Here is a 16,828-nt window from a genome sequence, read left to right on the forward strand (position 1 = left end):
CGAGGGGCGGGGTCCGAGGGACGGGGACAGGGCGCACCTTGCCAGCGTAGTGGTGGATGACGAAGCCCGCGCTCCAGCTGTTGAAGTGCTCGTGGTTGCCCACGGCTGCCTGCAGCTTCTGCAGCAGCGTCTGGTCGGCGCCGCCGCCCGTGGCGTGCATGGTGGCGCATACGTCGTCCAGGACGCTCATGATGCCTGGGGGGTTCTGTGGGGTGAGGAGGTGGGGAAGGGCTCAGCCCGGCCTGGCCCCAACCCCTTGCCGCTCCTGGGAGGGAGTGGAAGTGATGGGAAGCTCCGATGTGTGGGGATGCTGTAGAAGCTCTCTGGTACAGGGTGGGGTGGGGAACCCCATAAGGGATCCGTGCCTCTATCCTTTCCCCAGATGGAGATGAAGGGGGACCTGTCAACTTTGACCCCTCTCTTCCCCGCAGCCTGCCTTGGGGGCCATGTTTGTGGAGTGAATAAGTGACAGGTGAGCAGAGTGAATGGACGTGGTGGCTGATGCGTATGTCCGTGGGCCTCCATCTGCCTAAGGGGGAGCGTGGGTTAGAAGGGTCTATAGCGGCCCACCTCCAGGGTTCTCCCAGCTCTTCCAAGCCCAGCTCAGGGGCACAGTGATTTCCCAAGCCTAGTTCTGACTGGGGCCCAGCGAGAACCCCCAAATCTGGCTTAGCCCTTACCAGCTTGTTTTCGATGAGGTCACAGACGATTTTGTTGTTGAAGTACTGGATGGGGGTCCAGCGGATACCCTCCTGTACGTACTCCTCCTGGGGGTGGCAAAGGGGGCAGGGATGGGACCGGGCATCTGGGCAAAGATGTGAGTGTTTCTAGAATGTTAGTTTCACAAGCATGGGTGGAGGAAGTGTGACAGATGTCCCCCCCATAACTTGTCCCTCCAGTCTCATCACTTAGGACTGTCTCCGATAACAAATCTCATTTCTCTGGAGGTCAGACCTTCCCTCTGGGGTCCCAGAATTCAGCCCCAGTTACCCGAAGTGTGATCTTTTCGTGAATACATCCCATTTGCCTCTTAAAAAAAAAAAAAAATCCCTTTCAGAGCCTGAAAGGCCAGTGGTTAAGACTCTGCTCTTCCACTGCAGGGGGTATGGGTTCAATCCCCGGTGGGAGTCTAAGATCTCACATGCAGTGTGGTGTAGCCAAAAATAAATAAATAATTAAAAAAAAAATCCCTTTCTCACTTCTTCAATCATCTCCTGGTATTTGCCCTGAATCCTAGTCGCAGGCTCTGCCTCTGCAGGATGGGTAGAATGAAAATGGCAGGATTTTGTCCATCCCATTCATGGGGGTCTTCTCAGCACTGCAAACAGTGCCTGCTACTAGCAGGTGCTGCTCAGTCATGTCCGACTCTTTGCAACCCCATGGACTGTAGCCCGCCAGGCTCCTCTGTCCATGGGATTCTCCAGGCAAGAATACTGGAGTGGGTAGTCATGCTCTCCTCCAGGGGATCTTCCTGACTCAGGGATCAAAGCCATGTCTCCTGTATTGGCAGGCAGATTCTTTACTGTCTGAGCCACCAGGAAGCCCATTGAAGGTTTGAACAAAGAGGCAATGCTCCAGCCCTCATCAGAGCTTTAGAGGTAGAAAACCTCCTATGAAGAAGGAGCTTGGACATGTCAGCAGAGAGAAGTGTCCATGTGGGGCTGAGGTGTCCCTGGTTGCTTGGCAACCTTCATGGTCCCACATCTCCTCCCCAGTGACCCCTGGCCCTGGCCAGTTGTCTTCCCCTGCCCACCTGTTCAGCCTTCAGAGTGAGTTCAATAAAGATCTGCTGCAGTTTCTCATTGACAAAGTTGATGCAGAACTGCTCAAAGCCGTTTTTCTGCCAAGGGAGGAAAAGTGTGCCTCTCTCAGTGGGGTGATGCTGGAGCCCCCCCTCCCTCAGGGTGGGTGTGGGTTGGCCACAGGGTCATACCTGGAATATCTCAAAGCCGTAGATGTCAAGCACGCCGATACTGTACTCCTCTTGGGGCTTCTGCATGGCACGGTTGATGGCCTGTGATGCACAGGGACACTAGGTGAGTGGCTACACAGGCCTGCCACTCTCTTGAAATGCTCTTGTCCCCTCCCACCAGTGTCTCTCCTGCCTTCCCCATCGCTGTACCTACCCTCACCCCTGTCCATCATTCCTACAAGAAACCAGGTGTTAGGACATTAGGGTTCCTGCCTTGGGAGCTGGCTCTGCTCCTTAACCACTTTGCACCTCTATTTGCTCATCTTTAAAATGGGTTCACAGTAGCATCTCTCTTAGAGGGCTTTTTCTTAAGAATTAAATAAATCAGTGCATGGAGAACGGAACCATAGCTGGTATGAATTAATTGCTATGGAGTGTTGACTACTACAGTCACAATCCTTTTTTCTTTTTTTGACAGGAAAGTGGGATTTATTGGTGGGCATGAGTAAAGAGCAGGCTACCCAGGTGGTGCTAGAATCTGCCTATCAGTGCAAGAGACAGGTTTTATCCCTGTGTTGGGAAGACCTCCTGGAGGAGGAACTGGCAACTCACTCCAGTATTCTTGCCTGGAGAATCCCATGGACAGAGGAGCCTGGTGGGCTACAGGCCATAGGGTCGCAGAGTCAGGCATGACTGAGGTGACTTAGCACGCCCGAATCAGGAGGGGACAGTGCCCAGGCTCTTGTGAGCACAGGGCCCACCATTTGTCCAGGGGGCAGTGATTAGAGCTGTATTTGACCCCACAGCCATCTGGAATGAGCCGCTTTTCTGCCACCATGTTTCCAAATTCATCTGCATTAAACTTAGTAAATCCTCACTTCTAGGAGATATGGATCTTCTGGCAGCCAGGGAACTTGAACTTGGCCCTGTGGAGGGCCTCAAACATATGCTCCTTATTCTGCAGCTTGGTGCGGATGGACATCATGACTTGGCCAGGGTGGACCCTGGCCACTGGGCCCTGGGGCTTTCCAAAGGCACCTTGCACACCTGTCTAGAGCCTAGACTGGGGAGAGGGGGCAGCATGTCCATCATGAATGTCCCCTGGAAAGGACTGTCTCCAAGATCCCTTAGGCAACAGGCCACCTACACTACCAAGGAGGCTGCTGTTTGCAATCATTGCACGTTTAGTCACCATTCTTGACCTTGACAAATCCTGTTCTCATCCACCATCACCTGGTCCATCACTTTGTCCTTCTGACAGCCGCTCTCGTGGCTCTCTCTAAGGCACCCACCCCTCTCCATTCCAGCAGCCCCCTTCTTGATCCAGGCCTGGACATTTCCCATAGCCCCCTCCTGCTTGGGCTCCATGCAACAGCCAAAGTGAAAGTGAAAGTATTAGTCACTCGGTTGTGTCCTACTCTTTTGTGACCCCATAGACTGTAGCCCACCAGGCTCCTCTGTCCATGGGATTCTCTAGGCAAGAATACTGGAGTGCCTTGCCATTCCCTTCTCCAGGGGATCTTTCCTACCCAGGGATCAAACCCAAATCTCACTCCTTTGCAGGCAGATTCTTTACTGTCTGAGCCACCAGGGAAGCCCACAGATTAGTTTTTAAGGAAGACCTTAAATGTCCCATCAAATCACCTCCTGCCCTATGTGGTACCTCCCCAAGCTGAGCATTAGCGAGGTCATGACACTCAAGACGCTCCCCCTCCCCCTCTTGGCTGGTCCAAGCCCTGGGCCTGGTGCTGCCCCAGAGCCCGTCTTCCCCTACCCCTGTCCTCAGAGCCCTACTTGCCTCCACGAGGAAGTCAAAGAGACGGGAGTAGAGTCCCTTGGCCAGAGCATCCCGCGTGTAGGCTGCCTGCTCCACGTTCAGGGTCACGTCAATGGACTCGCTGCGTCCGCCCCAGCGGCTGTCCATCTTGCGGCTGGTCAGTTTCTCCTGCAGCCGCCCACTGTCAATGCCCAGGAGGTAGGCGGGGAAGGCCAGGACTGCCAGGTGGTGGGGTGGGGAGAAAGGGAGCAGCCGGTCGGGTTCTTGGGCCTCACACGGGGGCTCCCATCTCTCCCCATTTTTGCCCCGTGACATCGATCTTGTCCACTTAGGTCCTCAGCTTCTGGGGGCCACAACTGGGAGGAAGCAGTTCACACACACACACACACACACACGCCTCCACCACACCCTCCGCAGCACCGACACTCACGGTCTGCGCTTTCCACCCGGGCATAATTCCCGTCTTCGCAGAAGCTGATGTTTCCCAAATGCAAGATGCCTGCCACAAGCTGCAGGACCAGCTCTTGGACGTTGGCCGGGATCCCGATGACTTGCATGGCGCTCTGTAGGCACATGGGGCACAGAGCCTGTGGTGCAAAGGCTGACCTCCAGCCGACCCGCGGGTTAGGCTTCAGTGGCCACAGCACACACATGTTGGGCAGGGGGAACGATCAGGACACCTGGACCCCTCTCCTGGCTTTTTTTTTTTTTTTCTGTGTGACCTTGGGCAAGTCCCTGTCCCTCTCTGGGCCTTGGTTTCCCAATTTGTAATACAAGAAGGTTTCCCAGGGCTGAAGCGACAACGGTGCTCACCAGAGTCTCACTGAAGTCGCTCCGGTCATCGGTGCCGTCCACCTTGTAGGTGTCTGACTGGTTGAGGTAGTAATAGTAGTCGGGAGTCATGAGCCCTAGGTTCTGCCGCTGCTCCTGAGAGGCCCCTTCCAGCAGCTGGAGGGCGAGTGAAGCTCATTCCCATTGTGGTGGACGGGTGCAGCCCTCGTAACCCCCCAGTCCTCGCCGTCACGGGCTCCCAAACACCGACCCTCCCATGGTATGCCCCCTGGGCTCCAGCGAGGCTCCCTCTGCCCCAGCCCATGGCCACCTTCCTTGCACCTGATAGTAGATGTGGAAATTCCTCTCATTTTCATTCTGCATGACCACGCGGGATTTCTCCAGCAGGAAGTTGGAGATCTTGCCCCCATCTGGCTCCCCTCCTCGGCTGAACTGGATCTCAAAGTACTTGCCCTGAACCCAAGAAAGGCACATCAGTACCTGTCCAGGGTCCCAGGGCTGCAGGTGAGGAAGGACAGGGGATGGGTCTTATGAGCCTTCTTCCCCAAGTGACCTCAAGTAGCTCTTCTCTCCCCAACTTCCACTTACTGTTCTTCTCACCAGCTCCTTTCCTCCAGCCCTTGCTTAAAATGGGTCCTGGGCCAGGAATACCTTTTCCTTGCTCCCTGATGATTCAAGCCCTAACCTGGGGCCTCTAGCCCTGTTGCCATTCCCTTCTCCAGGGAATCTTCCCAACCCAAGAATTGAACCCTGGTCTCCTGCATTGCAGGTGGATTCTTTACCGTCTGAGCCAAAATTATATAAAATAAAGGGCTTCCCAGGTAGCACCAGTGGTAAAGAATCTGCCTGCCAATGCAGGAGACATAAGTACCTTGGGTTCGACCTCTGGTCTGATCCAGGGGATTGGAAAGATCCCCTGGAGAAGGAAGTGGCAACCCACTCCAGTATTCTTGCCTGGGAAATCCCACGGACAGAGGAGCCTGGCAGGCTACAGTCCATGGGGTCGCAAAAGAGTTGGACACCACTGAGCACAACAGCAGCAATAGAATAAAATAAAATAGAATTACATGTTCTTGCGGTTCATCCATGTTTTGTTGTATATTAGTGGTCTGAAAACACAGACTGTGTGAGTCTATTTATATGAAATTCTGAAACTATTAAAACTAATCTACGGTGCAAAAAAAAAATTAGAGTGACTTCTTCTTGGATAAGGTAGAAGTAGAGGTTGATTAGAAGGAGACAAGAGGAGACTTTCTGCAGAGATGGTGATATTCTGTGTACTGATAGGAGTGTTGGTTGCATGGGTGTCTGCACTCATCTAAATTAATGAATAGTCCCCTTTAGATTTACATTTTTGCTATATGCAAATTTAACTTTAAAAGAAATGAAAGAGAGCTTCAAATTTATATTGGACTCTGATTAACCATCTGCATGCTCAAGTGTTTGAGGGAAAGGTATGGTGTTTAACTTATAGTGCATAAAAAAAGTGGATCGATACACATATGATTAAGCAAGAATAGTAAAATATTAATGGTAGAATCTAGGAGATGAGCATACAGGCGTTTACTGTAGTGTTTAGATTTTCCATGTATATGAAAATTTTAAAATAAAATGTTGGAGAAAATACTTCAAATATAATTATATTAAAATATATTCAAAAATAAAATATAATTAATATTATAGATAATAATATCCAGGGGAAAAAATCTCATTAGTGTCAGAATTCATTAAGCCATTTCCATGTTCAAGCATTTACTGAAATTATTGAAGTCTATGAAAGTGAAAGTGTTAGTCACTCAGTTGTGTCCAACTCTCTGCGACCCCACAGCCCACCAGGCTCCTCTGTCCATGGGATTCTCCAGGCAAGAATACTGGAGTGGGTTGCCATGCCCTCCTCCAGGGAATCTTCCCAATTCAGGGGTCAAACTTGGATTTCCTGAAGTGCAGGGAGTTTCTTTACTGTCTGAGCCACCACACCATCCCATTCCAACAGAGGAGACCCACAAGGTTACATTGGTTTGTTTTTGTCCAAGCCACACATCCAAACAGTGACAGAAGATGATGACAAGCCCAAGTCTGTTTACCTATCCTGTCTTTCATTAGGCTCAGCATAGCACCTGACACAGAGAAGGACTCCAAGAAGCATTTGATAAAAGAAAGAATGAACGAGGGACCTGAAATGCAAGTAGGAACAGAATAGCCTAGTTGCAGCCATGGGAGGAGTATTCAAGAATGGTACACGAACATGTCCTGGCCTCCATAGAACTGCTGATCGGGGACTTTTTTTTCCAGAGGGATCATGAACAGGAAGCCAGTCTCCCATTGAGGAGCAGGTATTTCCTGTACTCTTGAGCATATAGATAAAGGAAAGAGACAGAGACAAACAGTGTAGAGGCCACAGAGACTCACAAAGCGACTGGAATTATTGTTGCGCACTGTCTTGGCATTGCCAAAGGCTTCCAGCAGTGGGTTTGATTGAAGGATGATATCTTTCACATGCTGGGGAAAGAGGCAGGTGGGGGCGGGAAGAGGTCAGACTGAGGTAGGGTGTGGGAGTTTGGAGGTGAGGGGATGAAATTCTGTGTGGGGAGACCCAGCCCCTCTTCCTGGTTTGCCTTACCTGGACCTTCTCGCCTCCGCCCGACACCTTGGAGATGTAGCCCATGATATATTTGGCTGCCACTGTCTTCCCAGCTCCACTCTCTCCACTGAGGATGGGTGAGGGAAAAGGATGATGAGTGATCAGAGGTGGAGGAAGTGCCCTTTCCGGTTGGGGCTCTGATTGTTCATTCATTGACGCCTATTGGGTGCCAGGCAATAGTCCAGGCTACTGGGGATACCATAGTGAACAAGATGGATCTAAATTTCCTGACCCTTAGATGGAACAGGTGGGCAATAACAGAATGAATGCATAAAATACGTCATGGATCAGGTGGTGAGCGGCTAAGTAGAGTGGGGCTGGGGGTGGAGAGGGACAGCAAGGCTCTGTTTGGATCCGGAATTCCAATTAAACCTCCCTGGGGTGGTGATGCTGTTTGAGGGGACCTTGGGGAGGAGGGTCTGGGGTTCCCACTCTGTACCTGATGATGACACATTGGTTCTCACAGTCTATAAGCATGTTCCGGTACATATTGTCGGTGAGGGCATAGATGTGCGGGGGATTCTCATATTGGGCCTGGTGGGAGAGATCAGGGCTCAGCCTAGGTCTAAGGTCGGGGGGAGGCCTTGGGGCTGTGGCTCCCACCCGGCCCCCGCCTCACCGCGCCCTGGTAGAGGTCGATCTCGCGGTCTGTGAAGTAGGGCATCTGCTTGAAGGGGTTTACGGAGATGAGCACGGAGCCAATGTAGGTCTGGGGTGGAGGTGGTTAAGGGCCATGCAGCGTCCTGGCAAGCTGAGTCCCTCAAGGGGCCCTGCCCCCTCCTCCTGCTCCCTTGGGGCCTCCTAGAGCCCCGTGGCTTGGAGGAAAGGATGGAGATACTCCAGGTGTCTTAGGGAAAAACTGAGCTGGATCCAGATTGAGGGGAACAGAGGGTGCTGTGCCTGAGTCACCCTCGAGCAGAGGGAGCAGTGAGAGCCACGGCCACTCCCAGCTGGAGCCCCGCTGTTACTCTGCTGTCCCCTGTGTCCTAACGCCCCCTGCTCTTGCTGCCCATCCCCACTTTGTTCCTGTGCTCAGGTATGCGTGTCCCTTCTGTGCTACAGCCTCTCTTTCATCCTCCCCTGCCCTCACCCACCCACCATCCCTCCATCCGCTGGTCAGTCGTCCTCTGTCCCTGAGTCCTGCATCTGCCCACCCCGCCCACGGCCCAGGGTACAAAGATGTAGTCGTCCATGAAGCGCTTGCGGAGGTTGCCCACGATGCCGTCCTCAGTGATCTGGGGTAGAAGCACCATGTCGTCCACGCCGCTCTGCTTCACATTGTGGCTCTGCCAGTGGAAGCGCTCCTTGCTGCCCTGGGGGTGGGGGCGGTGGGGTGATGATGAGCCCCTGCAGGGGGCGTGGTGGGGACTGGTGCCTGAGCACTCCTCCCCTTCCCACCTGGCTCACCTACATCATCAGCTTCTGATGCTGTCCCCTTGCCCACCTGCCACCTCCCTCCCTCCTTCCCCATCTCAGGGATGACAGGAGAGGGAGACAAGGTCTACTCCCCAAAGAGGAGGACAGACAGAATGACAGCTTGGATGTGTCCCTCAGCCCTCTCTCTTTTGGTACCAGCATCCCTCCACTTTGTATCCCATTGCCATGGAGCAGAGGGTGATGCCTGGTCCAGTGGGGCAGAGTGTGCTTGGGGATCTGGCGACTGTGGGAGGGGAGGAGGGGATCAGCGAAGGCTTGATGGGGGAGCTCACCCACCCTCTCTGTCACATCCCCAGCCCATCTCTCCCTCCCTTGGCCCAGGCTGAGTTCCTGACTTCTCCCTGGTATTTGATCCAAGACGCTTGCTCCTTGAAAGATAAAGCTATGACAAACAGTGTATTAAAAAGCAGAGACATCACTTTGCTGGCAAAGTTCCATATAGTCAGAGCTATGGTTTTTCCAATAGTCATGTATGGATGTGAGAGTTGGACCATAAAGCAGGGTGAGTCCTGATGATGCTTTCGAACTGTGGTGCTGGAGAAGACTCTTGAGAATCCTTTGGACAGCAAGGAGATCAAACTAGTCAATCCTAAAGGGTATCAACCCTGAATATTCATTGGAAGGACTGATACTGAAGCTGAAGCTTCAACACTTCGGCCACCTGATGTGAAGAGCTGACTCATTGGGAAAGACTCTGATCTAAGAAAGACTGAAAGCAAAAGGAGAAGGGGGCAGCAGAAGCTGATGGTTGGATGGCATCACCAACTCAACAGATATGAGTTTGAACAAACTAGGGATAGTGAAGGACAGGAAAGCTGCAGTCCATGGGGTCGCAAAGAAATCGGACACGACTGAGTGACTGAACAACAACAACGTTTTCACCTCAAGATGACTTTCTTCCCCCTCACTTGCTTCCTCCTACCTTGGCATCCTCCTGGCCCATCCCCCTGAGATTCTCTCAGTCACCATGTCTCAGTGCCCTGCTATGACATTGGTCCTCAGGTCCCCCAGGCTTCCCACCACCTCTGCCGTGGTCTCCATCCTTAGAGAGCCAGTTCTGGCACACTCCAAGCTCCCACTTTCCCTTTTAATTCTCTCCCTCAGCTTTTCATCAGCTGACACCTTCCGTAGGCCCCAAGGAGGAGACTCAGACACAGGTTCCCCATTTAAACTCCTCCTCCAGGAAGCCTGCCAGGAATGCTCTCTCCTTTCAGCCCAGCTGAGCTCATCCGGCACCTTAAACACTTCAGCACACTGACTCTCACAGGCCCTCTCTGCCTCCGTTCAATACACCCTGTCACGGAGGGATTGGCACACAGAGCGGTGGTGACCTGGAGCTCTCCTGGCTGGTAACTCATGCTCAGACAAGGTGTCCCTCCTGCAGAAATCCCCACACCTGCCCCAGACCTGGAGCTCCTGGAGGACAGGGATTTGGACTGAGTCCTTTCTCAGCCCCCGCAGGGAGGGCCTAGCAAGGGACAAGGGCAAAGAAAGAAACCCAGCTTCAGAGGAAGCCCCCAAGAGCAAAAATGCATATGTGATAAGACCCTTCAGTCATGTCTGACTCTTTGCAACTCTATGGACTGTAGCTCACCAGGTCCTCTGTCCATGGGATTCTCCAGACAAGAATATTGGAGTGGGTTCCCATGCCCTCCTCTAGGGGATCTTACCGACCCAGGGATCGAACCCGCAGTCCTTATGTCCCCTGTATTGGCAGGCAGGTTCTTTAACACTAGCACCACTTGGGAAGCTCAAGAGCAAAGATACTGGGAACCAAAGTCAGGTCTTCAAAGATGACCAGGACTTGCCAGGGAAATGGAGATGGTGTGCTGGGCCCATCTGGGAGGGGATTCAGGCAGAGATCAAGCGGGAGGGTCAGTGTGGGCAACTCCAGGGCAGAGATAGATGAGAAGCCAGTCTCCACCCAGTGCTCCCCAGGGGGCATTGGGGAGCCATAGAAGGTTCCTGAGCAGGGGAGGTGCTAGCTCAGATTCTGGTCATGCTGACAGTCCCTGAGGTTGGGGGAGGGGTGGGATTCATGGAAGAATATCCAGAGACAGGAAATGAGCCTAGTTTTGGGTGTGGGGTAGATCTGGGTTCTGATCCTGGCTGTGTGACCTAACACTGCTCTGAGCCTCAGTGACTTCATCTGTAAAAAGGGAGAAGCAGCCTTACTTCCCAGGGTTGATAAGAGAGATTAGCTGCTCTGGGGGAACAAAGTGGGGAAGGGGGAGGGTTCCTGGAAGAGGGACACTTGACGGAATTAACATTCACCAAGCATCTATGACATGCCCGATGCTGGAAGCACGTGTTGCTGATTTTTTTAAAAACTTATTTTGCATTGGGGTATAGCTGATTAACCGGAGAAGGCAATGGCACCCTACTCCAGTACTCTTGCCTGGAAAATCCCATGGACAGAGGAGCCTTGTGGGCTACAGTCCATGGGGTCGCTAAGAGTCGGACATGACTGAGCGACTTCACTTTCACTTTTCTCTTTCCTGCATTGGAGAAGGAAATGGCAACCCACTCCAGTGTTCTTGCCTGGAGAATCCCAGGGACGGGGAGCCTGGTGGGCTGCCGTCTACGGGGTCGCACAGAGTCGGACACGACTGAAGCGACTTAGCAGCAGCAGCAGCAGCATAGCTGATTAAAAAACAATGTTGTGGTAGTTTCAGGTGAACAGTGAAGGGACTCAGCCATGCAAAATGTCACCCATATTATCGGCAATCGTCATAGCTCAGTGTGGTAAAGTCTGGGGAGGAGATTGGTGCCTGAGAGGGATTTGACCCTTGACTAAGGATGCAGCTAACCTGGTTCCAAGGACGTGGGGTTCAAATCTGGGGTCATCTGACAGCAAAGACCAGGTTTTTGCATCTACAGTCGTGAGTGGCTGGGCCCCAGGGGTCTTTGGGGATGGTATGTGAAAGCTGAGAAGGGTTTTGATCAAGTACAGGGAGAAAAGGTTCACCAGACAGAGTGAACTGCCAGGGCAAATGCAGAGGTGTGACTGAAGCAGAAGAGAAGGCAGAGAAGGGAGTGTTTTGGGGAGGGTAGCGGGGAGGAAGGGGCAGGGCTGGAACCCCTGAGACTGCTTCTAGCCTGATTATTGAGAGTGAGATTTTCTTTCTTTTTTAAAAAAGAACACGATTTTATTATTCTTACTATTATTTAATTTATTTATTGGCTGTGCCATGCAGATTTGCGACCTTGGTTCCCTGACTAGGGATTTAACCCATGCCCCCTGCATTGAAAGTGCAGTCTTAACCATTGGACCGCCAGGCAAGTCCCAAGTGTGAATTTTTCCAATGGCAATTATGACACCATCTCTCTGTCGGTGGCTTCCCATCACTGCCATCCCCATGCAGCCACTCCACAGAGATTTCTTGAGCACCTAGTCTGCGCCAGTAACCTAGGACTTCAGGAAGAACTCAGTTCCTCACTACCTTGCCTCTAAGTCTTTGCAGATGTTGAGCCCTCTGCCCAGAACATCCTTCCTGCCTGGTTAATAATGCCAATCTAGGGACTTTCCTACCAGTCCAGTGGTTAATAACCCACCAACCAATGTGGGGGACACGGGTTCAATCCCTGGTCTGGGAAGATCCCACATGCTGCGGAGCAACTCAGCCTATGTGCCACAACTCCTGAGTCTGCTTGCTGCAGCTACCGAAGCCTGTGTGCCTAGAGCCTATGCTCTGCAACAAGAGAAGCCATCACAATGAGAAGGCCTTGTACCTCAACTAGTGAGGAGCCCCCGCTCGTGGCAACTACAGAAAGCGTACATGCAGCAGCAAAGACTCAGTGCAGCCCCAAAATAAAAAAGCCAACCTTTGCCTTTAGACACGGCTCAGGTGACACCTCCTCCGAGAAGACCTCCCTGATTCCAGTCCAGGTCAAGCGCTCCCTCTACATCTGCCAACTCTCTGGGCATCCCTCTCCATAACCCCATCCCCGATCTGGATGTTCTGAGTGCTATCTGGGGGTATACTGCTCCTGGGGGTGCTTTAAGAATTGTGCGAGGACTTCCCTGGTTGTCCAGTGGTTAAGAATCCGCTTGCCAATGCAGGGGACACAGGTTTGATCCCTGATCTGGGAACTAAGATCCCACTTGGTGGTGGGGCAACTAAGCTCGCTCTACAACTAGTAAAGTCTGCACGCCCGAGAGCTCGGGCACTGCAACAAGAGAAGCCACCACAGTGGGAAGCCTGTGACCTCAGCAAAGATTAGCCCCTGCTCACTGCAACTGGAGAAAGCCCACAGGCAACAACACCCAGCGCAGCCATAAAGAGGTAAATTAACTAATGTAAGAAAAAGAAAGAAGCATCCAGTGTTTAGAAGCTTACGTTGCTCGTGAGGTTAATGTGTGTGTCCTACTTGGGGCAGGGGTTGCGGCTGTCTCGCGGGCTGAGACACACCTGTGTTGAGGTGTGAGCACCCGGCCACTCCAGTGAGAGTTCTTGGGCCACTGGCCCGAGCACTTTCATCTTTTCGTGCACATTTTATTCTAAATGACTTTCTCCTGGTCTTGTGGGGGACCACATTCAATGTTTCTGAAAGATGGAAGTTAGTGTGTTTTGCTGCATGTGAATTTCATTTCAGTGTTTCAAGGGGGCCTGCTAAGATGTTTGGTACAAGGGGGTGTAATGGGCTTCCCAGGTGGCTCAGTGGTAAAGAATCCGCCTGCCGATACAGGAGACGTGGGTTTTCTCCCTGGGTTGGGAAGATCCCTTGGAGGAGATGGCAACTCACTCCAATATTCTTGCCTGGAAAACCCCATCAACAGAGGAGCCTGGTGGGCTACAGTCCATGGGGTCACAAAGAGACAGACAAGACAGTGACTGAGCAACAACAACAGCTGGTGTGATGCGCTGAGAGCCCTGGGATACAGCAGGAAGGGTAGGTAGGGGAGGACAAGGTTTCGGAAACAGCAGCGTGGAGGGGTTAGCAAGCATGCCCACGGAAGAGGCTGAGTTTGGAGACAGCCAGGACCTGGGGTGGCCGGTTTGGAGAAGCAGGGAGCTGTCGACTGGACCCCCAGATGCTAAAGAACTTTACGCTCACTGGAGGCTCAGAGGGTCCCCCATGGACACCTCAGGGTCAGGAGTCAACTTGGGAGGTCAGGAGCTATAGACAGGGAGAGGACTGCTTTTGGATAGTCTGGCCAAGAAGGGGAAAGAGGGAAATAGGCTTGTGGGGAAGAGGGGTCAGGGGAGTGTATTTTCTGCTTTTAAAATAAGGAGACCAGCTGGTTTGTTGGTGAGAAGAGCCGATGAAATTTTAAATACAGGGGATGAAGTGGTGTCATTCAGGGACCTGCTGGGGCTGTCCTTTCCCTGAGTCAGGGTGGGGAGGTTGGGTGGGCGAACTGGAAGTGGATTCTCTCTCTGAAGACCTCAAAGGGTGGGGCGTGGGTGGTAACTATGGTAACAGGGAACAACAATAGGTAACAAAAGTTCACGCCCCACTGGCACTTATTTTGTGCCAGACTCTGGTCTAAGCTTTTTCCGTGAATTATCTCATCGCATCCTCTGGGCACGCGACTGGGTCATTGCTCTGATTAGATCCATTTTGCGAAAGAGAAAACTATGGCCCAGAGAGAGAGGTTAGGTGTCCTCTCTAAGGTCAAACAGCAGAAAGGGAAGCCGGGTCTGCGACGGGAATGGCCAGGGTTGGTGCTATAGGTCAGATGAGGACGGGGAGGAGACACACATTGTCCTGTCCAGGGTTTCCTCTTTGGGGTCATCCTGATGTCCATGCTCTTGGGACCCCCTCGGGCTCAGCTGAGACTTCAGGCCACTTCCTTTCTCTGAGGTCAGAGGCCCTGAGGCCGGCTGTGTCTGGCTGGCTCTCCTGGCCCGGAGAACTTGGTTCCTCTTCCTGTCCCTCCCTTCTTTCCCCACCCAGTGGAATGGGCCTCTGCCTCTAGCAATCCCTCCTTCTGTGTCCAGCCCCAGGAAGCTGGGACTCCTGGATCCAGCCGAGTTCTACGCAATCACACAAAAAAACCCATGGGTTGTTTGTGGCGGAGAGAGAGGTTTTGCTCAAGAGGGTATAGTGTGAGGAGAGTCGAGAATTTTGGCAAGGGATGAACTGGGTGTGAGGCCTGGCTTGACACTTGGCTATGGGACCCTAGGGAGGCCACTTCACTTCTCCAAGCCTCAGTTGCCCCATCTGTAGAACGGGTGCCATAATAAATCTCCTCCGTGGGCTTGCTGGGGAAAATAAACAAGCCGGTGCTGAGAAAAGACCTACTGGGTTACCTCAGGAAATGGCAGCCAGTGTCCCCAGGAGCATTTAGTGAAAGTGGTCCGTGTTTGATAATATAGAGGAACTGGTCAATGTACACTTGTTGAATGAATAAATGAATGAAGTATCATTGCAATAAGACTGTCTCTTATCCTGTGTCATTGGTATCCATCTCTCTGTGTCCCCCAAGTCTCCGAGGGTCAAGCTGAAGCTGTTTGTTCCTCCCTTAGGGGTGAGGGTGTAACAGAGAGCTTGTGGTCACAGTTGACCACAAGTCAGATATGACTCAAGAGGCTGGAGTTCTTGTGAAAGATAGTCAGGGGCGCGAGGTGACTGGGACAGAAGAGAACATAGTCTCTAACTTCAGCTCTTCAGAGAGGCTCCCCCCGCCCCCCCGCAACTTACAGTAGAGGCATGGGGTTGCAGCTTCCCTGGTGCCAAAGAAGGGAGAACCAAGGGCTGGGGCATTGGAGCCCTGTAGTGAAAACACTTTCTGAACTCCTACTGTGCGTGGAGGTCTGTGGGGACCAGGCCTAGACTCTGCTCTTGAGTAGCTCAGAAGTGAGTTGTCCAGGGGAGACAGTGATCCCAATCAGACTGCACGAAGAAGAACTGAGGCAATCAGAGAGGGCTTCCTGTAGGAGGCTGAGGCAATCAGAGCAGGCTTCCTGTAGGAGATAGACCTTGAAACATGAATATTTCAGAATGTTGTCAGTAGTGGCAGCTGGAGCGATGGGCCAGAAGGCCTTGGGTGTGTGTGGCACACCAGCATTCTTGTTGCTTGAATTAAAACTAGACTATAGGAGTCAGCCCACACCCTCAGGTAGCTTCTCAGCTGGAAGGAGGAGGAAGAGGTTGTCGATCAAGGTGGCTGTTCAAAGTGTGACCTTGGGGATCACTGGTTGAAATTCTCTACTATCTTGGGTTGTCCTGCAGCTAGCTGAACCTCCCTGCCTCTGTTTTCTCATCGGGCAAATGGGAACATTGAGGACTATGGGCCTCGTGGGCAGCTGTGCAGATTCAACGAGGTGAAGCTTGTCAAGCGGAAACACTAGCCTCTCTCCCCATCGCCAGTGGCAGCAGCAGCCTTAAGCTGGCCAATCCCACAGGCTCGGGACACAGGGCCAGGAGGAAGGGCTGGAGGAGCCAGCTTTTGCAATCTGCACCAACTGCTCTGGCCTCCCTGCTCCTGGGTGGTGATGAGCAGAGCCCCAGACTGGAGACAACAACGAAACAGCCACTTCCTTCCTCTCCGGGGTCCTGTGTGCTGTGGTTGCCAGCCGGTGGTGAGGTGAAGCTGCTGTGGCAGTGGCTGCTGGAGCTGCCCTCAGCCCTTGGCCCCACCCTGGCCCCCTGATGTGCCCTTGGAGCCTGGGTCTTGCTCTGTGGGGCTCTGGGGACACACCCTGTGTCTCTACCCCACGCAAACAACATTCTCACCTCCAACAGCTCTCAGGTCTCCCCCTCCCTTGGGAGGGGTGTCTCAGGCTCTTTGACCCTAACCAGAGGCCATTCTCCAACATCTGGGGATCCTTGTCCTTCTAGAATCTTTTTCCTTCACCCTTTCTTGGCCTCCAGCCTTTTCTGTCCATCCCTGTGACTGCTGCCCCTGGATCAAGCAGCCACATTACTGGCCTCCCAGCTTCATATCTGTACTTTCAAAACAACCACCATTACCCTCATGTCACCACCATTATCAACTGAGGACAACCAGTTGCTGCCTTTACCTGCCCCTGAGCCGAAGTCGAACAGAAACTGCTGATAACCTTAATGCCAGCTAATATAAAGCAGAAGTACAAAAGATTCCACCACCCATTTCCTTACCATCACTCATCACCATCAGCACGCATTACCACCGGCACCAACAACCCATAATAACCAATCACCATGGACAGTAACAACCACGATCACAATAGTAGCCATCAACAAACACAGGTAACCTACCACCACTGAAGCAGTCGTGGTTGTCTAGTCACTAAATCGTAACTAGTAGTCACAGACTCTTCTGTGACCCCCTGTGGACTGT

General features: G+C 52.5%; 1 protein-coding gene and 1 pseudogene across 1 annotated transcript in view; both read right to left on the reverse strand.

Moving 5' to 3' along the window:
- Window positions 1-16,828, reverse strand: part of MYO1F (myosin IF) — a 37,726-nt gene that overhangs the window by 18,784 nt on the left and 2,114 nt on the right. The window contains exons 2-14 of the mRNA XM_061422381.1: window positions 8,298-8,435; window positions 7,742-7,831; window positions 7,562-7,656; window positions 7,102-7,189; window positions 6,891-6,980; window positions 4,803-4,934; window positions 4,503-4,637; window positions 4,120-4,252; window positions 3,711-3,907; window positions 1,934-2,014; window positions 1,754-1,840; window positions 681-767; window positions 38-205 (exon numbers count right to left, since the gene is read on the reverse strand). Of these exons, the coding sequence (XP_061278365.1) occupies window positions 38-205; window positions 681-767; window positions 1,754-1,840; window positions 1,934-2,014; window positions 3,711-3,907; window positions 4,120-4,252; window positions 4,503-4,637; window positions 4,803-4,934; window positions 6,891-6,980; window positions 7,102-7,189; window positions 7,562-7,656; window positions 7,742-7,831; window positions 8,298-8,435 (1,521 nt within the window). The remainder of the gene's footprint in view (window positions 1-37; window positions 206-680; window positions 768-1,753; window positions 1,841-1,933; window positions 2,015-3,710; window positions 3,908-4,119; window positions 4,253-4,502; window positions 4,638-4,802; window positions 4,935-6,890; window positions 6,981-7,101; window positions 7,190-7,561; window positions 7,657-7,741; window positions 7,832-8,297; window positions 8,436-16,828) is intronic.
- Window positions 3,022-3,107, reverse strand: LOC133252209 (small nucleolar RNA SNORA70; annotated as a pseudogene).

This window comes from Bos javanicus, chromosome 7, assembly GCF_032452875.1.
Source record: "Bos javanicus breed banteng chromosome 7, ARS-OSU_banteng_1.0, whole genome shotgun sequence".
In the NCBI taxonomy this organism is placed as follows: Eukaryota; Metazoa; Chordata; class Mammalia; order Artiodactyla; family Bovidae; genus Bos; species Bos javanicus.